Source organism: Halichoerus grypus, chromosome 15 (genome assembly GCF_964656455.1).
Source record: "Halichoerus grypus chromosome 15, mHalGry1.hap1.1, whole genome shotgun sequence".
NCBI classification, from domain to species: domain Eukaryota; kingdom Metazoa; phylum Chordata; class Mammalia; order Carnivora; family Phocidae; genus Halichoerus; species Halichoerus grypus.
In genome coordinates this window covers 29,582,843-29,605,370 of record NC_135726.1, presented here as the reverse complement: position 1 = coordinate 29,605,370, position 22,528 = coordinate 29,582,843, and the positions used below count along the sequence as shown (strand labels likewise).

The 22,528-nt window shown below is 42.9% G+C and overlaps 2 protein-coding genes and 1 long non-coding RNA gene across 9 annotated transcripts in view; 2 read left to right on the top strand and 1 right to left on the bottom strand.

The window, feature by feature from the left end:
- The window catches only part of RBL2 (RB transcriptional corepressor like 2), a 49,322-nt gene extending 40,911 nt beyond the window's left edge, over positions 1-8,411 (top strand). For all 3 annotated transcript variants that reach the window (XM_036081678.2, XM_078062522.1, XM_078062523.1), the window contains one exon: positions 6,945-8,411. In XM_036081678.2, coding sequence (XP_035937571.2) covers positions 6,945-7,115 — 171 coding nt within the window. In that variant the 3' untranslated portion in view covers positions 7,116-8,411. The remainder of the gene's footprint in view (positions 1-6,944) is intronic.
- A 60-nt stretch (positions 8,412-8,471) lies between these two features.
- On the bottom strand, positions 8,472-17,666 carry AKTIP (AKT interacting protein). Of its 4 annotated transcripts, none has more exons than XM_078062524.1 (10): positions 17,526-17,666; positions 14,950-15,063; positions 13,430-13,635; positions 11,435-11,499; positions 11,251-11,351; positions 10,655-10,743; positions 10,480-10,578; positions 10,280-10,387; positions 9,431-9,491; positions 8,472-9,272 (listed from the first exon to the last, which is right to left on the bottom strand). In XM_078062524.1, the coding sequence occupies exons 2-10, from the start codon at positions 14,989-14,991 to the stop codon at positions 9,162-9,164; spliced, it is 882 nt and encodes a 293-aa protein (XP_077918650.1). In that variant the 5' UTR covers positions 14,992-15,063; positions 17,526-17,666; the 3' UTR covers positions 8,472-9,161. The 4 variants fall into 4 exon arrangements, with proteins under 4 accessions (XP_077918650.1, XP_035937574.1, XP_035937573.1 ...); XM_036081681.2 differs by having other exon boundaries at positions 8,472-9,269; XM_036081680.2 differs by lacking the exon at positions 17,526-17,666 and adding an exon at positions 17,084-17,219.
- LOC118528986 (uncharacterized) lies at positions 16,822-21,740 on the top strand. Of its 2 annotated transcripts, none has more exons than XR_013444113.1 (3): positions 16,822-17,093; positions 19,253-19,442; positions 19,848-21,740. It is a non-coding gene; the product is annotated as an uncharacterized LOC118528986 (long non-coding RNA). The 2 variants fall into 2 exon arrangements; XR_013444112.1 differs by lacking the exon at positions 16,822-17,093 and adding an exon at positions 17,234-17,426.
- Positions 21,741-22,528: the final 788 nt, after the last annotated feature.

The following is a 22,528-nucleotide window of genomic DNA, read 5'->3' as shown; positions in this document are numbered from 1 at the left end:
AATTAAAAACTTTGAAATCTTGAGACAATTACCAAAATTTGATACAAAAGACACAAAGTAACAAACCCCATTGGAAAATGTCACTGGTACACATTATCTGTGAAGCACAATAAAGCAAAATATGCCTGTGTTAGTCACCTTATAACCAAATAAATTCCATCTGGATTAAAGAGTTAAATGGAAAAAAGTGAATACTCAGTAATACAAGTCAGAATACTCAATTCAAAAGAAAGAGAAAAAGGAGGAAAAAGGAAAAAAACACATGGGAAACTAGCAAACAAATAGCAATTAAATGTATATGGTCTAAATATACCAATTAAAAGGTAGAAATTGTAAGACCGGACACAAAAGCAAGACCTATTTACTGCTTACAAGTAACCCACTTTAAATATCGAGACACACACAGTTTAAAGTAAAAGGATGATAACTCAGATATCCCATTAACTGATGAATAAGTGCATGTCCATACAGTGGAATATTACTCTAATAAAAAAAGTACTGACACATGCTACGATATGGATGTACCCTGAAAACATTATGGTAAGTGAAAGTAGTCACAAAAGGATAAATATTATATGATGCCATTTATATGAAATGTCCAGAATGGGCAAATTTATAGAAGCACAAAGTGGATTAGTGATTGCCTAGGTCTGGGAGGAATGGCGGGTTTCTGTTAATGGGCACATGTGGTACTGAATTGAACAATTAAATGTGGTAATGATTGCACAACTCTAGGAACATACTAAAAACCATGGACTTGTACACCTCAAATGGGTGAATTGTATGGTATGTGAACTATATCCCAATAAAGCGGTTTTTTTAAAAAAGGTAAAAGGATGGAAAAGGTTATATATAATCTGCTAACAGTAATTAATGTAGCCACTCCAACTTTCATATCATTAATAAGAACATTATCACTGATAATGAAGGTCATTTCCCAGTCACAGGGCATAAAATCCTAAATAGAAAAAGAAATTTATAATCCAGAGATTCCAACATCATTGATAAAACAAGTAAACAGAAAAAAATCACTAAGGATATTCAAGATGTGAACAACCAAATTGGCTAACTGACATTGATAGAACACTCCAGGAGCATCAGGTGCACATGGAACATTTACCGAGATAGACCACATTGAGGACTATAAAAAAAATTTTAAAGGATTCAAATAATGTATTTTCTTTTACCACAACAGAATCAAATCAGAAATCAATAACAGATACCTGAAAACCCCCCAATTTTTGCAAACTAAATTGCATATTTCTATGAGTCAAAGAAGAAAAGAAATTAGAAGGTATTTTGAACTAAATGAAAATGAAAGCCTGACATACCAAAATTTGTGGGACGCAGCAAGAGCAGTGCTAAGAGAGGGAAATTTATAGCACTAAAATACTTATGTGAGAAAAGAAGAAAGGTCCCAAATTAGTGACCTAAGATTTCACCCTAAACTAGACAAAAAGCAGGAATCAGTGAAATAGACAAAATACAGAAAATTAAGACCACTAAAAACCAGGGTTTTTTGAGAAGATTTTTAAAATATTGATACAGCTCTGCACAGACTAATCAGGATTAAAAAAGAAATGATGAATCACTAAGATCAGAAATGGGAGCTATCAGTACAGGTCCTACAGATATTAAGAATATATAATGAAGGTTAAACAACTTTTTGCCAATAAATGTAATACTGCAGATGAAATGGATGATTTCCTTGAAAGACACAGACTTCTAAAACATACTCAACAAGTAATCTCAGTGACCCTGTATCTATTAGGTGAACTGAATTTGTAATTTAAAAACATCCTCTCAAAGGAAACTATAGCCCCAGATGGCTTCAATGATAAATTCTACCAAATACTTAAGGAAGATACAGTTGACCCTTGCACAACATGGGGGTTAGGACACCATGCCCCATGCAGTTAAACATCTGTGTATAACTTTTGACTCCCCAAAACTTAACTATTAATAGCCTACTATTGACTGGAAACCCTACCAAGAACATAAACAGCTAACTAACACGTATTCTGTATATATATTATGTACTGTATTCTTAAAATAAATGAAAATATTAAAATCATCAAAAAAAAAATCAAGTGTAAGTTGACCCATTCAGGTCAAACCCATATTGTTCAATAGTCAACTGTAATGCCAGTTCTATACAAACTCTTCTAAAAAGTGAAGGTGATAATTTATCGCAGTAGTTGAAGAAAAAACATTTGACAAAATAAAACATTTATTCATGATAAAACCTCTCAGGAACTTCCTCAATCTGATCCAGACTGCATACCAAAAATATGTGCAGCTACCATCATACTTAGAGAGAAGGCATTTAGATGTCCACTATTAAGATCAGGAACAAGGCAAGGATATCTGCTCTCACCACTCCTATTGAACATAACTCTAGGCCCTCACATATATAATAAGGCAAGATAAAGAAGGCATACAGACTGAAAAGGAAAAAATAAAACTATCTCCATTCACACATGATTTTCTCTAGAAAGATCAAAATCTAAAAAATGTTAGTGGAACTAATAAGATTAGCAAGGTTATATGACTAATATATAAAAATCAAATTTGGGGCACCTGGGTGGCTCAGTCGGTTAAGCATCTGCCTTCGGTTCAGGTCATTATCCCAGGGTCCCGGGATCGAGCCCCGTATCAGGCTCCGTGCTCAGCAGGGAGCCTGCTTCTCTCTCTCCCTGCCTGTCTGCCTACTTGTGATCTCTCTGTCAAATAAATAAAATCTTTAAAAAAAAATCAAATTTATTTCTATATACTAGCAACAAGTAAGGAGTAAAAATTTTCTAAAGCACCATAACATTAAATACTTCGAGGGGTACCTGACTGGCACAGTCAGTAAGCATCCAGCTCTTGATCTCAGCTCAGGTCTTGATCTCAGGGTTGTGAGTTCAAGCCCCATACTGGACAAACAAAAAACAAAACAACAACTTAGGGGGGCGCCTGGGTGGCTCAGTCGTTAAGCGTCTGCCTTCGGCTCAGGTCATGATCCCAGGGTCCTGGGATCGAGCCCCACATCGGGCTCCCTGCTCCGCGGGAAGCCTGCTTCTCTCTCTCCCACTCCCCCTGCTTGTATTCCCTCTCTCGCTGTGTCTCTCTCTGTCAAATAAATAAATAAAATCTTTAAAAAAAAAAAAAACAACAACTTAGGGATAAGTTTTGACAAAAGATGTACAAGACTCATATCATGAGACCTATACAACACTGGTGAAGGAAAGACTGAAAATGGAGAAATTCCATGTTCATGAATTGGATGACATTTTCAAGATGTCCGTTTTCTTCCACTTGATCTATATATTCAATCCAATTCCTGAAAGTCCCAGCAGAATTATCTGTGCAACAAACTGGTTCCAAAATGTATATGAAAATGCAAAGGAACTAGAATAATTAAAACAATTTTGAAAAGTTGGAAGACCCACACTATCTGATTTCAAGACTTAACTATGAAGCTATGGTAATCAAGACAATGTGGTATTGGTGAAAGGACAGACATACAGATCAATAGAATAGAATAAAATCCAGAAATAGACCACATATACATGGTCAACTGATTGTCAACAAAGGTGCAAAAGTAATTTAGTTGTTCAACAGATGGTGCTGAACAACTAGATAACCATATACAAATAGTAAACTTGCACCCATACTCTGTACCACATATAAAAATGAATCAAAATGGACCATGGACCTAAGTGTAAAACTTATGAAACTTCGAGGAGAAACCATAGGGGAACAAAATCTTTGTGAACATGGTTTACACAAAGACTTCTTAGATAACAGAATCAAAAGCACAATCCATAAAAGACCGATAAATCGAACTTCATCAAAATTAAGAATTCCTGCTCTTTAAAAGATAGAAAAAACAAGCCGCAAACTGGGAGAAAAGTTTACAAACCTCTTATCTGATAAAGGATTTATTTCTGCAACTATAAAGGATTATCAAAATGCAAAAGGAAAGCCAACCAACCAAATTTAAAATCAGACAAAAGATTTAACACACTTCATCCATTACATGCCTATTAGGATGGCTAAAACCAAAAAATGACAGTAACAAATTCTGGCAATGATGTGGAGCACTTGGAACTTTTATATAATCCTAGTGAGAATGCAGAATGATTCAGCATAGCTCTAACACCTGGAAAATAGTTTGGCATTTTCTTATAAACATGCCCTTACGATATAACCAGTAATTTCACTTCTAGGTATTCACCCAAGGTTCATACAAAAACATGTACATGAACGTTTAAGACTATTCCTAATTGCCAAAAAGTGGGAAACAACCCAAATGTCCTCCAGCTGACTAACGGATAAGCAGACCTGTGGTACACCCGGATAATGGCCAACTGCTTTGCCGTAAAGGGGAACAAACTACTGATACACTCAGCAACACAGACAAACCTTAAGTACATTGGTGCTTAAGTGAAAGACACTGGATTTGGTAGGCCACTTACTGTAGGGTTTCATTTCTATGAAATTCTGGAAAAGGCAAACTATAGGGACAGGGAACACATCAGTGCTTGCTGGCTGGGGGTGAGTAGCTTAACTAGCAATGTGGGAATTTTGGGGAATGAAGAAACTGTTCTTCACCGTGGTAGTTACATGATTGTCAAAACATTCACCAGTGTACAATTTATATGGGTGAATTTTACTGTAGGTAAACCTTTAAAAAATGACATTTTGTGCAAAAAAAGTTAGATCAAGCATCTAGATCGGTGGCTTTCAATCTTGCCTATCACCGCCTGGAAAGATTTCAAAAAAAAAAAAAATTGCATAGAATTGGGAGTTTCTCCAATAAATAATAGCAAAATTAGACTGTTGAAGAAACATTTGTCATCATGACTTAATAGATGATAGCTGAGATCAGAAGTACCTTGAGTCTAGAACCAACCTGTAATAGCCTAACATTTACACACTACCATGAGAAAAGAATTCTAAAATACCACGCAAGGTAATTAACATGATTTGGGATCATTAGTGACACTTGTCGGGGCAGTTTCAGTGGACTGGTAGCCTGTTGAGTATTGTAACATTGTTTGTAGTATTAAACAACTGGGAGGAAAAAATACCTTAATAGGGGATTAAACTATGGTAGACATACAATACTGTATGGCAACTAAAGAGATGTGCATATACACTGATACGGGATGTATACTGATATATATGCTGGTAAGGTCTAAGATGCAATGTCAGTTGAACAAATATTCCAAACAACACATAAAATATGCCATTCCCATTTTTTTTAAGTAGGCTCCACACCCAGCATGGAGCCCAACATGGCACTTGAACTCACGACCCTGAGATTAAGACCTGAGCTGAGATCAAGGGTCGGATGCTTAACTGACTGAGCTTATCCAGGCACCCCTGCCGTTTCAATTTTTTTTTTTTTTTAAACCTCACTTAATAGACAATATTAACATTTCTAACGAGTGCATTCGTAGATAGAAAGCAGAGGCTATAAGTAAGCCTGATTTGTTCAGTGAATGAAAAAGTAACAGGTGTCCCAGGAACTGGTGAGGACAAGAAATCTCAGCATATTCTGTATGCATTTTTTTTTTGGAATAAGAATTTATTCGTGTTCTAAATATGTACATATTGTGTAAATAAATTGTGATGTGTAAGATACTGTGTATTGTATATAAATTACATGTAATGTAATTTAACACATTAATGTACAATATATATTAATGTATGGTATAAATGTGCTATGCACATTAAGTTATACAGTTATACACTTATTTCATATAATATGTAGACACTATATACAAATAACATTTATACAATAACAATTTAAGGAATACTCAAATAGGAAACTAGAGATTAGGAATGCAAGTGGGTAGAAGAGAAAGTCAAAGGAAAGTTTTCTTAAGGTGGTTAAGATTTGAGAAGGTGCATATGCTAATAAGAACACTGGTGATTTTATTTAAAACCTCAGAAAAATTTTTAAATAAAGAATAAAATATGAATAAAATAAGTCTAGGATTAGCTTTAAAACAATCTGGTGAATGGGAAATGAATGAGGGTATAGATCAAGTAAGACTGGCCAAAATTGGTGCAGTGGGGTGGTAGTTACCGGAGGATTCATTACTCTCCTCTGCCTACTTTCCTGTTTGAGATTTTCTGTTAATAAACCCAGGTGAATATGGTGAGTATATTTTCCATAAGGAAACATGGATAGTGAAGCAAAGCAGCATGTGAAAAAAAATTTGTGACCAACAAACTACCAGAAAATAACATGGCAACAGACTTTTGGGGCTTTGGAGAAACTTAATGCTAAAGGCACTATATATAGGTCCAGTCTCACTAGCATCCAGGCAGTTTTTCCTCAATCAGGGTTCCTCACATTAACCACAGAACACAGAAAATAATTTGCCAAATTTTTCTCAATTCTCCCAAGGATGAAAAATAACTAGTACCTTCTAGATCATACTAATAAATTACCTACAATGGATACCTTAGGGAATTAAGGCTTACTTGTACTGTGAAATTCCAGTTGAGAACTGCTAAAAAAAAATGAGTAACACTAGACTGAAAAGGGCATAATACTGTGTAAAATCACACTATTTTTTAAAAAAGAAAAATGGAGACATGTGGAATTGACTAACTATGGCGTAGCAAGGTAATGCTCCATAACTATTGTAGAAAAAAAAAAATCACAAATTTGCAAACTCTTATTTTTGGAAACGTGTACATCAGAATCACCCCTGGAGCTTGTTAAAAAATAGAAATACTCTGCCCTCCAACCCAGATAGTCATCAGTGTTGGCCGGCTGAGAAGTGAAATCGGAGGATGTATAATTTAGTAGGTCTTTTCTTTATAAAGATGTTCAAACTCTTTAAGTTAAATTCTTAACTCATTTGAGGTTCTTTGACTTAACCACTGAACTCTGCGTATTAGAATTTAAAGTTTTGTATTTATTTTTTTCCCCACTCTAGAGATTGAGAGAAATTAACAGTATGATACGGACAGGAGAAACTCCAACCAAGAAGAGAGGGATTCTTTTGGAAGATGGAAGTGAATCACCCGCAAAAAGAATTTGCCCGGAAAATCATTCTGCCTTATTACGCCGTCTCCAAGATGTAGCTAATGACCGAGGTGCTCACTGAGGTTAGTCTGTTGTACTGAAACGGTCTTTTCACAAACTCTGTTCAGCAGCACCATTAAATGCATGCTAGATTATGGGGCTTTTCCCAATCTTCTGGTATCCTTGGGATATCTCTACTCATCCCAACTGCCTTTTTCCTACCACTCAGTGCTTGCCATCAAGGCTGCTTAGAATCCAAACATGGATGTTTTAACTCTTCAGCAACGCTTTTGCAAGTATTACAGGGAACAGAGCGTGCTCAAATATATGTGTAAGAGGTCTCTGTTGACGTACTCTGGCAGAGGGACTGGGTTTCTGTTCATTCCTACCTGTTTTGTGGTCAGCTTCTGGCCCTCATGAAAAGCAAAACAAAAACTTAGGTGTTTGTCCCAAAACGCTTGGTAGGAGTTAGGAGGTTTTTGCATTCCTGAAACAGAACAAGGGAGAGAGCCCAGATCCGGAGCTCCTAGATTATTATCCCAAGTCTCCCATTCCCTTTGTGTAATTCTTCCCTCTCCCCGTTAGGTGTGGTACAGTGTGGTAAGTGCTGGACTGTTTGGTGTGCAATGTGTGAGTGAACTTGTAATAAGAAGTGGCACTTTAGGGCTGTAAGAAGCATGATTTTGTAACCCAGATTTTGCTGTATATTTGCGATGGCACTTTCTACAATGTGAACTTTATGAAGTACAAAACTTCCAGGCTAAACATGCAATATCATCTTTGATGCTTTTGTACTTTTTTAAAACTGTTCAAGCCCCAGTAGCCACCTTTGGGCATGTGTTTTAAATTCTCCAGTTTTTTGTTGTTAATAAGGATCAGTTGGCTAAGTAAAGATTGTAAATCAAGTTGAATTAAGGGAATATGAAAAATTATGACCTCTTCTTTAGGAGGTAGTTATCTGAAAGACACGTGTCTATTAAGGTGATAAATTTAAGATATCTTTGGGTGTGTTCCTGGCAGTTTAAAAAACAGATTGGAGAATTTAGGTTTTTATTAGTACATAGTACCATTTATAAAAATTAGAAATGTTATTTAACAGCTATTGAATTATCTATATATACCTTTATTAATCACTATTGTTCCAGCAGTTTTAAAGTTGAATGAATAATCTTATTAGGGAGAAAATTCAATTGTAAATTGAATCAGTATAAACCAAGTTACTGGGTAACTTCATATTGCTCTGAAAGAAATATGGAACTTACACTGTTCAGTTAGAATAGTGGTGCAAAAATATTTATAAAACCTCTCAAGATACTTACTGCTACTGTAATTTTATATGAAAATAAGTGTATTTTTCAATAAAGCATTTATAAGTTAATCTTCGTTTAGTTATATTGAGAAAGGGGTATTTAGTTTCCTGCATAAATGACAAAGAACAATCATTTATTGGTTTATTTTGTCTCTACAAAACACATTAGTCATTCATCATTTAAATATCTGACTTCATTAGAAACCGTTTTAACACTTTCTCCCTCCTGCCATAAAAATACAGTAATTAATAAGTAATTTGCTTTAAAAAAAAAAAACTATGAACTAGTGTTCTGGTTTCCTCTCACTCACCTAATGTGTACCTCAGTGACTGACAGAAGTCTGTAAGTCAGTAAAACAGTAGGCTGAAGACTGAGGTTCAGATGATCTTCCACTTACAAGTGCTCATCAGCTACGGAACCTGCTCTCTCTCTACCTCTCTTCACGTCCTAACATATATACAACTGAAACCACAGATGGCAGAGTCGTTAGAGAGTGCCGAACTCGGTCTACTCTATTAGTTTAAATGAACGTAACTTACCTTTAGCGTTATATTCAGAAAAATACTTAAGCCTCGAGATCCCCAATAATTTGGAGTACTGAACTAGATAACCACCCTAAAGACACTTCTGACGGAAGTAATGCATTACTTAAAGAGAGGTTTCCAAAACTTGCTGTTAGAACCTAAGCATACACGGACACACTGATACCAGTCCTCGTTCGCACAGTTTTACTCTTCCGGCAGTCCTTTGCCATCGGTCAGCTCTAACTAGGCCCGAGTCCGGCAGGAAAGTGCACGGTGCACCAGATTCACCAGCGCTTAAGTTGCTACTGTTTTCTCTTCTTTACTGAAAGGTTGTACTGAACCAGGCTTTACCCATGACAGGCCAGCAACATGAACACTTTTATTGTGCTGTTCTTCAGGCTTCTTCTAGGCATAATCAAAAACAGACATTAAAAATAGGACTGATGGAGACGTTGGCACTGTACAAACTCATTTCCCAAAAAGTTATTTGTACATAATAGTCTCCAATGAAGACATTTCAGAAAGGAAACAGTTAATGATTTCGAAAATGGTTATGTACTTACCTTCTGAGTCAGCATCTTCTCTCTGGCTTCATCATGTACAGAAGGATTCCATGGAGAAAAGCTTAAGGAAGAGAAAAATATTAAAAAACTGCTTTGGCTTACTAAATTTGTAGAACATCCATTTATTCCCTTAACAAAACTTAACAAGGAGCAATACTCCGTTGTCAACATGTTTTAGATGTGACTCTAAATGATTCTCTCACAGGGTAACTATCCCTTATAGAGCACTTACACACGTCAGCTCATTTCAGCCTCACAACCATCCCTGAAGTACTGTTGTTTACAGATGAAGAAAGTGTGGCAGTCAAATTTAGTCATTGCTCTGGGTCAGCCAAGTCAGTAAGCGCAAAGGCCAGCCCGTCTGTCCGCAGAGGCCAAGCTCTTACCCACTGTACCACGCAACCTCCCAGAGAGCTAAATCACCAATTCCTCGGTGATGTGTCTAAGGTTAAGTATCACAGTGCTAAAGTAGCCCACTGTTCACTCTTCAGTCTCCCTCCTTTCCCTAAATCTGAACGTCGGGGGAGGGGGTATATGGCAGTGGGAGGGGCTCCAGCTACAACTGCCGGCTGAAAAGCAAAGTCTGGACATTTGAACGTGCACATGACAAGGATCCTTAGGAAATCAGAGTCACTCAGTAGCTTGCTGTTGGCACAATAGGCCAGTCGACATACAGCTTTCTGTTTAAGGGATACCCGGGAGGTATCAGAAAGCGAGCTGCGAATAAATTATAAAGGTTGGAGGCTAACAGATGATACACTTTCCTTTTAAATCCCCATTCTAAGACCACCCGGAACATTGAAGTACAGGACGGCAAAGTGCAGTTTATCTAGATCATGTACCACTTACCTAATTGCATAGGGGTCTTCTATTTTAGGTTGGTCAAACAAACGAGCAGTGCACATCTTAACACTGTCAACCACTTTACTTTTAAAAAGCTGAACATCTTTTTCATACCTGTGTTAAAAGTTTAATTCAAAAAGTTACCAACATAATCTACTTAGCTGCATTTTCAAATTTATCTAAAAGGACAAAGCAAAGTAACATACAGCACTGCAGCCTCTGGGTTTAAGGGGCTTGATGTATCAATCTTGTAGAACACTCTCCTTGCGTACATTAAAACTTGCCAAATGTGATTATGGTTCCGCCTAAAGAGAAACACATAGGATCACTGAAGCATCCTCTTGCTGACTTAGGTCCCCAAAGTAAACGTTATTTACTAACCTCCATTTTGCAAACGCTCTCTTCACATCCAGTTCACCTGAGGTGGGATCGACTAGTGGGTGAAAGACGGGAATATCAAACACCAAGCGCTGTGTTTAAAGAGAGACATGTCCTTTAATGGAAGCAAGGAGCTTATTAGGCCCATACAGACATGTGTAAAGGGAGCTTCAGGACAAGGCAGTCACGGTGTTTTAAGTCAAACAGCTGCCTCAAGAGGGATCCTTGACAACTTCTACCATCTTCCCGTAAAACTCAATTTTGCAGCGGGGGGGTGAGGGGGGTGGGGAGGGAGAGGTCCCCCGGGGCCCTGCTGTAGCACGGCGTTGCCAGGCGCACGGTCGGTGCTGGATGGAGGGCGGCCGCCAGCCTCCCGCGCATACCCCGAGAAACAAGGAAAACTAACGGCAGAGGGCCGGCGTGGCAGAAGATGCAACAAAGCACAACAATCCCCTTCAAAGATGGACTGTGTAGACAACACATTTTGGGAAACTGAAATCGTAAAATCATGAGCTCAGGAAAAGAACCAAGAAATCTTTCAAGCCCTTGAAGCCGTCCTCAGACCCAACAAGTGAAGCCAGACTTGACTCCTTACTTACGGGGCAGTCACCATCTGGGTAGTTGTCAGGGATGTAAACTGTAAACTTAAACACACCGTCTTGATATAGTCCGTGCCGTATGAATATGACTCCAAACCACACTGTGGGGAAAAATGAACAGCTAAGGCCCACGTTTGTGTTAGAGGAACCAATATGCTAGAAATTAAGAGTGACTCCTCCTTACTTAATGCAGAGCGGTAAGATGGCTGCACATAGACACCCGGTAGCTTCTGCTTCACAACCAAGGTACTAAAACAGAAGCAGAATAATGAAATTGTACAGATGTAAATGACACATACGGATCAAACAACCCTACACTCCCTTTTCGAGAGAAGGACTAGTCCCTTGAGGGGCAGCCGACAGCTCACACACAAGCCAAGTCCTCACCACCTCACTGGCCCAGACTCTCGCCCGTTTCCCAGCCTTACAGATGAAGCTCACAGAGAAACAGGAACCAGAGAGGGCCCCAGACGAATAAATTCAAGCCAAGCAGGGATACACAAAGAATCAAGTTTTCCTCCCAGAAATCAACTTTCCCAAAACATCAGCTTGGAAACCAACCAGCAGGTAATGCTGTACAATGCAACCTGATTTAATATTCTGGATATTAAATTTTAGGGAAAAGAGTGTACAATTTTTGCTTTTGTGACTGTAGACAATAGATTGCACCCACACACATTCAAAAGCCTCCTGAAGCACAATTTTAGGTAGTAACGATAAAAGTTCCATGGAACTGCCATCACTTCAGTGTCCTTTTAAGTGTGAACACCAGTCCATGTGGCAGAGGGCCGTGTTCAGATTTGCAGCATTCTTGGTGAAGGCAGGCATGTGCGTGAGGCGCTCCCCCTATGCTCTCCCTCTCAAGTGACCCCCCAACCCGGGCGCCTGACCTCTGTGGGCCCTGCAGCGAGGGAAGACAAGTGCGCCGACAAAGGCGGTGCCAGCTCTCTGTGTGCCTAAAGGAGTACGGCTGAGACCGGAGCTGGAACAATGCTGACCTCGGGCCTTAAAACATGTTTAACCTGCCAAGCCTGATTTTTATTGAGAAACAACTTGTTGAACCTTTGTTCTTATTACCTATTTACCATCACACTTATTTTTAATCCTTTACTCCGTGTTTAAGTCACTAAGATTCAGCATGTCAGCAGCAGGTGCATCTGCTCCAGTGAGGCCGGTCTGTGTGCTAATACAGACGGCAGATTCGGGCCACAATAGACGCCTGTCCAGCTCGCTGCCCAGCCTCACACACAAGGCCTCCATTATAAAGCCGGAGGGACCACTGCGGCGCTGGCGCCGCAGACCCTCTGACCACTCCCACAGGAGTACAGCGAGGCAACGCTTGAGGATGCTGTGCAAAGGAACTTAACAATGACACAAATCAAGAATTCATCCTCCACACTTGGGCCCCGGGAACACGGGATCAAACCCGACACTGCCCGAGCCCCTGCGGTCGGCGTGGCCAGCACGCTGGGCATGCTCCTCGCCTCCCGCTACCGACACGTGCGACTTCAGTCCGACTTTCAGCTGCTGGGACTCGTCCGGTTCTCACCTGCACGGAGCCCGAGTCTTTGTGACTTCCCTGTCACTGCCTACTTCTGCCTCTGCGGGTCACAAGGCAGGAGTCCAATCCCCTTTGTAATGACAGGCCTTCAAATACACGAGGGCAGCTTTAATAAGTACCTCCTACGTGGTCTCTTCTCCGAGTCGGCGGTTCCAGTTCCTTCAACTGTTGGCTCCTGAGGTCTGGCTTCCTGACCTCGGCCTACTGGGACCCTCTCCTCGGTCTGTCGCCTCTTACAAGGTGGGCACGACAGGGGACCACAAGCCTCCGGCTGGGTCTGACCCAAGAGGGGACAGATTACTACCTCCCACTGTCCCGCTCTCCACAAGCGCCCCCTCAGGCGGGGACTTCCTCACCTCATATAAAGGAACCCCAAAACTACTCCGTTCCTGACCGACTTTAGGTGCTTCATCTTCGTCTCTTCCTCTTGCTCTCCAAAACAGACACGGAAATGCAAGCCCATGTTTGCCTTTAAATCTTATTTACCTGATATTGGAGGGGGACGCATTTGAGCTTTAAGATGGAACGACACAGGCATTTACGGAGTGCACCAGAATAAATTTCATTTTTCACCTTCAAAGGTCAGTCAAAATCTAACCAGGTAGTTTAAGCACTTACAATTCTGCAAGAAGAGAGTATTCCAGGTAGAAGGGTCCGTAAGAAGCATGTGTGCCGTTTGCTGATTGTGCTGCCGGGGCGGGGGATGTAGGCTTAGTTATGGGCAGAGCGTTTTTGGGAATACAAGGCAGCTGTTTCTTCGGGGCGGCACGTGGAGGGCTGGTTATCACGTCCCCTGCTAACGCCTTCTCTTCACCATCAGATCGCTATTCAAGATGAAGTGGTGAGAACATTTGTTAGCATGATTCTTAAATCACGAGAGTACATGTGACGTACGCTTATCCCTAACCTAAAAGCTGGAATGACTCTTTCACAAGGACGTTCTAGCACCACGACCAGGAGGACTTGAAAGTCCTCTGAGTAGGCAGGCCATTAGAAAGAGAACAAAGCTAAAGGAAGACTAAAGCAACAGGAAAAATTTTTAAAGCTACATCCCACAAAAACAACGCCAATATTTACAGGATGTACATGAAACAGAGAAAGAAATGGTTTCCTCTGGTGACCCCAAAAAGAGGGCAAGAGGTTACTTAGCAATTAGACAACTGTACGAGAAGAGTCCCTTGGCTCCTATGTGCTGTAGAAGGTCAGGTGTGAAGCAGCTCAAAACCAACAGTAGAGGTGACTCAAACTAGCCACCACCTGGCGTGAGCATCTCGCTTAGAAACAACGAATGAAGCTACGTTCTCATTTGCGCTGCTCTGATTCTGATCTTGTCCCTGATGGAGATGATTGACATTTGGACTCTCCCCGGCACAGACTGTCAGTCAGCCTGAGTCAAAGACAAAGGTCTACATGAGTCAGAGATGAAACCACCACATCATAGGCACTTCCTTGGCTCAAGTACAGCCAAAGGCTGTTTAAATTACCTGCATTAAAAATGGATATCATGCGCAGAGGAAAAAAGATGATTCCTAGCGGTGGTCTCTTAGACGTGGGGTTATGGGTTATATTCATTCTCTTTTTGTCTGCATTTTTTAAGCTTTCCTAAAATGTACTGTCTTTGCAATTTAAAAATGGACATTTTGTTTGGAAAAATTAAACCAGTGCCCTCAAGTCTGAGTTGGCCACATTGGACTGGTCTTTCTCAAAGCTTCTCTGACTGTGGAATCTTGCAAATTAGTAAAAAGACTACTACAATCATGTGTCCCAAATTTCATCATGTGTAAATATACCCTAAAAAATAATCTTAGAATTGTAATTACCAGGAAGATTTCTATTTGAGATGCTATCTCAGTCTCAGAAACTAACTTTAATCAGCAAAATAATTATTTTTCAAAAGTAAAACCTAGGGGTGCCTGGCTGGCTCCATCGGAAGATTCTTGATCTCAGGGTTGTGAGTTCGAGCCCCACGTTGGGTATAGAGATTACTAAAAAAAAAATAAACTTAAGGAAAAAAAAACAAAAAACTAAGCAAAGCCAGCTAATTTTGTTAAGATTATAGGCAACCTCGGAATGAATTATTTTTGACCTCTACTTTGACTCAAATGGGTTTCCTCGCTAAGTATATTAACTATACCTACTTTGCGGACAGAGCTTGCAGACATGCTCCAGAAAGGGTTCATAACGTGGACTCCAAACAAAGAAATTCAGTGGTCTGTGTCATCAAACTCTTCTGTCCTCAGAAATCACTTTACCTAAAAATGAGATGGGAAAATATAGAAACATACCAACATCAACAGTTAAGATTTCCAAAATAGTTAAGAACTAAATCTGACACTCTAAATAGAAATTCAACATAACATTATATAATATATAGCTATAAAAATTAGGGGGAAAAAGTGTTTAGAAAGTTCCCTTCAATACCCCCTCCCTCTTCTGAATCCAATTTCTTTCTCACCTTTAAATGCCTACAGGAATCTGTGTAATGAGTCCTTGGCCAGGATTCAGAATATTCAGTGACACAGTTCAGCTTTGGTGCCAGAAATGCAGAAGATACGGACAGACTACAACAGTTGCTCCTAGCATAATATGTAGGCCTTCGGTTATAGGGAAAGCCGGGGCAGGATGCACTGTACCCACATACGCAAAAGGCCTGTCACTGTTCAGGGCTACGGGAATTAAAGAGCCAAGGGGTTGATTTGTGTCTTAAAATTACTCTTCCCAGCAAAACTAGTAGCCAAAGACATAACAGAGAGAAGGTAGAGCAGGTAAGCTAGAGAGGGATAACTGGGTCCTGGCAGGATCATCCCCGAGAAATGGTCTTTTTCTCTGCTTAATGTGTGGAAATTACCGAATTAGACGCTGAAGGAATGGCCAAGCAGTACATATGAACGCAACAGAGGAGTGCAGAGACATTTCACAAACAAATCTCCCAGCAAAGCTTCAAGTAGTGGACAAGAAAGTATGCCTCAAAGGTCACAAAGTCAGTGGGTCATTTACTAAAAATACAGAGGAGGAGGCAGAGGAAAAGGAGCAAGCCAAGCTGTAAGAACAACTTCTCCGCTCTGGTGATTCTCCCCAGGCTCGGTTATGTGGAAAGCAGAGCTCCTTCTCTGAATTCCTACTTGCACCCATCCAAAAGGCTGAAGGTTAAAAGGGTCAAAACTTAGCAACATTCTACTAAATTCATAAGAAGCAAATCATTAGAGAACCCTGTACCAAATGTCCCTGACAGCAAAAATTTGTTTTGTGACAAGCCTATGATATCCGCAGGTGGGTACCAAGTCTCCCATACCTCGCCCGTGCCAATTACTGCTGTTTTCCTTCCACGACATAATGCCACCCAGTAATTAAATCAAAGGAATGAGGCTCCTGGTTCTTCCACTAACCTGTTGACTTACACCCAATAAACAGCAACTTATTGCTGAGAGCTCTCCACAAATCTGCCTTTAAAGGTGACTAGGGCACAGAAGAGAATGGTTGGGACATCAAAAATGTGTGCAGGCATGTTCCCGTTTGGCCCAAATGAAAACGTTGGTTTTCAGATCCAGAGTAATGTACAGCACCCAGCTGTCATCTAGGACACATATGACTTAACAGAGGATCCCCTCCCCTTGGGACACAGTGCTCACCACCGTGTAAATTTACCCGAGTGATTCATTCACCTGTATGGTCCCTTCCAAGTCTAACACCTAATGAGTCTGTAACTTTGCCTTTAAGAATCCAAACTTGCCCCCAGTTCCTGTTCTCTTTAAGCAGGAGGTAGTTTCTACTGCTGCCTGTGTTTCCAGGAGCATCATAATCACCTGAAGTAACTAGCACACTTTTAGAGAATAACTACACTCTTAGATGTCTAGTCTACCCAGACTGGGTTCAGCATTTTCCAACAGGAGTGACGTAGATGGAAGGAAGCCCTAGGACACAATTTGAGAATTTCTGCTGGTTCGGCCATACAAACCAAACAGGACGGTCTTCCTTTACGTCATACAGCTCAGAAATCAGTGGACCTGTACAAATGATCTGAGCGTGGCTTGAGCCAAAACTTAGAAGAAGGGTGCCGCTTTCCTACGTGCCACGGCGCCTAAATAGGCACTAACTTAATACATCACCCCGAACAGCCTTATACTCCACGTTAAGAGGAGACAGAGTACGGCACCAAGAACGGACGAAAAACAGCCTCGACCCTGGCCCGGCGACTCGCTGCGGACAGCCGGGACCAGCACCCTCGCCCGGGGCGTAAATCCATCTCCACACACGCACGGAATCTGGACAAACCTGTCTCGAGGTGAGGCAAGGCAGGGGCCATGTCCCTGCTTCGCAGCTAGCTCGAGGCCGACCCGGGGCCCGCGAGCCCCTCCGGTGGGGAGCCGAGGGCCTCCAGGGCTCGAGGACGACCCCCCCCCAACCCCGGCGCAGGACGGAGGCGGGGAGGGCGGGCCGCGGACGGGGTGAGCCGGTCGGGCCCGCCTCCCTCCCTCAGGCCGCCGGGCCCGGCCCCCCGACAGCTCCCAGCGCCCGCAACCGCCGGCGCAGCAGGTGCCTGCAAACGCGGACAGGTGCCCGGCCCCGCCCCCGTGTCCCAGCGCGGCCGCCGTCGCTACGGAGTCGAGAGCGCCGGGTAAGGCAGACAAATGCCGGGCCGAGGACGCTAGCGGCCCAGGTTTAAAGACTCCACGGCCCTCCCGTCCCCCCCAGCCGGCCCGGCAGTACACCTCACCTCGGCGTTTTCAACGCAGTGCTCCCGGCTGCTGAGCGCCGTCGCGGCCCCACAGCATCTCTGGCCACAGCGCCAGCCCAGCCCCTGCCTGCTCCCCGCCCCGCCCTGCTCTCGGTGTCGGGCCCCGCCCCCTGCCCCACGCCCCTCGGCCCGGGCGCTTCCGCCCAGCCTCCCGGCGCCAAGTGGCTCCCATACCTGTCCGTCAAGGACGTTCTTCCGGGGGGGCGTTGGGACGACAGCACTCCGCCCTGCCAATCAAGTCTGCTCCGCTCGGGTGGGGCAGCACTTGTCCCTCCCCTTACGTAACAGCGCCCAGAGTGAACTGTCAGTCACGGAAGTCTCGGCCCCGGGGGAGGGATGGGGAGGAAACAAACAAGCACCTGAACGTAATTGGTTACGACATCCGTCAGTCATCATAGAGGCCCGCCCACAGGTTTATGCGTGGCCAAGGCAGCCATTTAGGGAGGCTGAGTGTGTGTATTTTCCAAATCCCGGCGGGGGCAGGGCTAGGGCGGGGCCGGTTTCCCTGAGAGCGCGACTTGTGGGCCGTCGCGGCCAGGGGTGGGAGTGCCCCGTTCCGGGGACGCGCCGCGAGCCCCGAGACCCCCCTCGTCGGGCCCCCTCTGTCCGCCCGGAGCGGGAGGGGCCGGGGTGGCTGTCAGGTCGAGGGAACCTACTGGAACGTTTTATGTCACGTTGAGAAACGCGGTGTTCCCGGTCACAGAATGGACGAGCGCATGGTGGGAGCTCAGCCCTGTCAGCGCTTGGCGGTAGCGCTGCCAGAGGAGCTTTTAAAAAATGTACCAATCAGACTGAACCTGCAGAATCCGAATCCAGGGGGGCGGTGAGCAGCAGGAATTTACGTCTGTCACAAGTTGCCCTGGTGATTCTGGTGCACGCTGAAGTCTGGGGACCTCTTCCATGGCAACATAGCTCCTGGTCCCCCGACCCTGTCTTTTTACCCACAAACCCTCACTCTGATCCAGAACACTTCACCACGTCTAACCCTTTACTGCTCGAAAGTTTTCCACGGAAGCCAGTTCGGGCTGCAAAACGATCTAAACTCAGCCCACCTTCAAGGCACACCCCATGCTGGCCTCCTTCCCGAGTTCCCCTCTCATTTCCCACGCCTGTCTCCAGCCCCATTCTGTGATGGCCGCCCTTGGCTTTCACGCTGCCGCGGCTTTTCTTACGATGGTGCCTTCTCTCTGGACGCCCTTCCACTCTGCACCTGGCTCAGTATCCTACACTCCTCAGCAGAGGAGAAGTCGTCTCTGATCAGGTTGTTCCATTTTGGGCTGCCTTTTGAAATCCTGGTAAAATGACCTTGAATGGCAGGCAGCCAGCCAGACTCTCCTCTTGTTAATCCCCAGGGCTGGTTCCGAAATCCAACTTCCTCCCCTGGCCGAAAACACTCCTGAGCCACTTCCTTTTGTGCAGGCTGAATACACTTATGAATGTTGTTGTGCTCTTACTATTAGTTTCAGTCAATACCAAGAGGAAGGCAAGCAGGAAATCCTTTTCTCTGGCCACAGGTGGTCTTCCCTGGCACCTCTCTAGTCCAATCCCAAAGCAAGGGGATTTATCCGCAAAGCAAGGGGATTTACCTCACAAGGTAGGGCAAGCTCTGGGAGTGGCCCCCTGGGCTTCGGGACAGAGGCACACCCAAATCTGACAATGCCTAGCAAAATAAAAGGATCCTTTCCTTCCAACGGTCTTTTCCAAAGAGCAAGAATACCTTATCCAGAAGTCATCCAGAAGAATGCCCGAGTTCCAGTGACCGGAGATGAGTCACTGGGTCTCCGTCCACAACTGAACCAATCAAGGGCAAGTGGAATGAGGCTGCCATGATGGGCTAGGGCCAATCAAGATTAACCCTGGATCCCTGGACTTGAGGCAGGGCGATGACATGATCAGGTTTGTATTTTGAAAAGGCCACCAGAGTAAGAGAAGCTTTGGGAAACCATTGTAGTCGCTGAGCAAGAGACAGGTGCATGAAGGTAATGGTGGAGAAGGCGAAGGGGGATGCATTGCAGAGATATTTAAGAGGTGGAATGGACAGGACTGGGCCATTGATAAGACATGGGGGTAGGGGTACAAAGACAAAGGGGGTATCATGGATGACACCTAGATTTTTGGCCTGAGCTACTGGGGGGATGGCGAGAACATTCACCGAGATGAGTGACAGTAAGCCATGCTGTTTATGGGAGGGTGGGAAATGGGGGGAGAGTTCTGTTTCCCATAGATAATGTTAGGGTTGTTTCTATGAGTACTGTTGCTTCTGTACCTAATATCCACGTCCCTCCTCTTCATTGCTGACAGGGCCTCAGTGTTTATTGAGGAGTCCAACCCTTCAATGGTTTCCCATAGCCCTTCGGACGAAGGCCAATGGCATGGCGGGGCCAGCACCTGTTCAGCCCCATCTGCCCCAGGCTGCAGTCACTTGCATTCTTGTAATTCCTCTGAGGTGTGATGCTCTCCCACCCCACCCCACCCCACCCCACTGCAAGGTGGGACCTTCGAACTGGTTGTTTCCTTTGCCTGGAACCTTCTTTTTCTCCCCTATCACAGATCTCAGCTGAAACACCACTTCCTCAGGGTGATTTTCCACTTATTTGGGAGAGGACGTATTAGTGTCTGTCTCCCACACTACACAGTAAGCTCCATGAGGCCGGGACCATGTGTTTCTCCCTTCGTGGTCTCCCCAACAGCCAATCCAATGCCTGGATGTAGTAGATATGCAAGAAGTATTTGACAAATGAAGGACAGAAGCAACTAAAGTAAATTTAAAACCTGTATGCCCCCAGCCCTGCAGCAAGAAAGTAGATTACAAAAACAAGGATGACTGACTTCAAGGGAAATGAAGCAGCCTCAAGGCACCATTTCTTTAAGACTGAAATAGATACTCTTCAATATGGTGCTGGGAACACTGGATGGCTATGTGCAAAAGAATGGAACTGGACCACTTTCTCACACCATACACAAAAATAAACTCCAAATGGATTAAAGACCTAAATGTGAGACCTGAAACCATAAAAATTCTAGAAGAGAACACAGGCAGTTCTTTCTCTGACATCGACTGTAGCAACATTTTTCTAGATCTCTCTCCCAAAGCAAGGGACACAAAAGCAAAAATAAACTATTGGGATGACATCAAAATAAAAAGCTTCTGCATAGCAAAGAAAATAATCAACAAAACTGAAAGGCAACCTATGGAATGGGAGAAGAAATCTGCAAATGACATAGCCAATAATGAACTTCTAAACTCAACACCCAAAAGCAAATAATCCAATTTAAAAATGGGCAGAGGACATGAGCAGACATTTCTTCAAAGAAGATATCCAGATGGCCAACAGACACTTGAAAAGCTGCTGAACATCACTGATCGTCAGGGAAATACGAATCAGAACCACAATGAGATACCACCTCACACCTGTCAGAATGGCTAAAATCAACAACACAAGAAGCCGCAAGTATCGACTAGGATGTGGGGAAAAAAAGAACCCTCTTGCACCGTTGGTGGGAATGCAAACTGGTGCAGCCACAGTGGAAAACAGTATGGAGGTTCCTCAAAAAATTCAAAATAGAACTACCCTACGATCCCAGTAATCATACTATTTCCCTCAAATATGAAAACACTAGTTCAAAGGGATACACACACCCCTATGTTTACAGCAGCATTATTTACAAGAGCCAAATTATAGAAGCAGCCCAAGTGTCCCATCGGTAGATGAATGGATGAAGAAGATGTGGTGTGTGTGTATATTTTAGTTATTTATTAAATGGAATATTACTCAGCCATAAAAAAGAATGAAATCTTGCCATTTGCAACAACACGGATGAAGCTAGAGTGTAATGCTAAGTGAAATAGTCAGAGAAAGACAAATACCATATGATCTCACTCATGTGGAATTTAAGAAACAAACAAAAGGAAAAATAAAGAGATAAACCAAGAAACAGACTCTTAACTAGAGGGAGCAAACTGATGGTTGGGGAGGGGGAGGTAGGTAGGGGAAGTCTGGGTGAAATAGGGAATGGGGAATAAATAGTGCATTTATCATAATGAAAAAAAATAAAGTAAAATCTCAGTAGCCACAATTAACACTTTAGAATAATAATGTTTTTTTCTTGTCCGCGTTAAGCTTTGGTCTAGTGCCTTTTAATTTGATTTACCTGTAAACCAAGGAAACAAAGAGACATGAAAACAAAACAAAAAATTAAAATATATAAAGTACTGAGACAAAACTGACTCTAAACCTTACCTATAGAACATTTTCAATCACTTCATTATTCTAAATTTTTAGAGCATATCTGGTATTGGTGTCAAAAAATGAATTCTCGCTGTCAGACTTTTTTTTTTTTTTTTTTTTTTAAGATTTATTTGACACAGAGAGAGAGAGAGAGCACAAGCAGGGAGAATGGGAGAGGGAGAAGCGGGACTCCGCTGAGACTCCCTGCTCAGCAGGGAGCCCGACGCGGGACTTGATCCCAGGACCCCGGGATCATGACCTGAGCCAAAGGCAGCCGCTTAACTGACTGAGCCGCCCAGGCGCCCATTGCTGTCAGACTTAATAGACAGGGGAGCTGTATGAGCACTTGGGTCTCCTGCTCACGTTCTAATCAGAATACTCACTGAATCCATTCTTCGCTTGGTCCCTGGGAAATTAATTGTACAAAGCTTTTAGGTCACTGATTTACTACTGAAGGAAGGCCTTCACAGAAGGAAGGGGTAAAAGGATGAAGTTTAGCTGAAATGTGTATGTGTTTCATACACATGCGCAGACGAGCCAAGATCTTTAGTTCACCCCATTTGCCCCTGAATCCTTCTCTGGAAGGTAGCTTCCTATTTAGTGTGGTTCACGTATCACTGACTATACATGTTATTCAAGATACAGATGATCCCACAGCTATACATTTATTTTCATAGGTCAGGAAAAAATAGGTCATTTACACATCAAAACTATGATTTTAGGGATAGTAATGTTTAGTACAAGGCCATAGTA

What these genes read in the sequence shown, in the direction of transcription:
- AKTIP (XM_078062524.1), bottom strand. Translation starts at nt 14,991, where the DNA reads ATGAACCCTTTCTGGAGCATGTCTGCAAGCTCTGTCCGCAAA. An exon ending in TACTCTCTTCTTGCAGAATT is followed by an intron (nt 11,500 to 13,429) that starts GTAAGTGCTTAA and finishes CTTCTGTTTTAG; the next exon opens with TACCTTGGTTGTGAAGCAGA. An exon ending in AGAAGATGCTGACTCAGAAG is followed by an intron (nt 9,273 to 9,430) that starts GTAAGTACATAA and finishes GATTATGCCTAG; the next exon opens with AAGAAGCCTGAAGAACAGCA.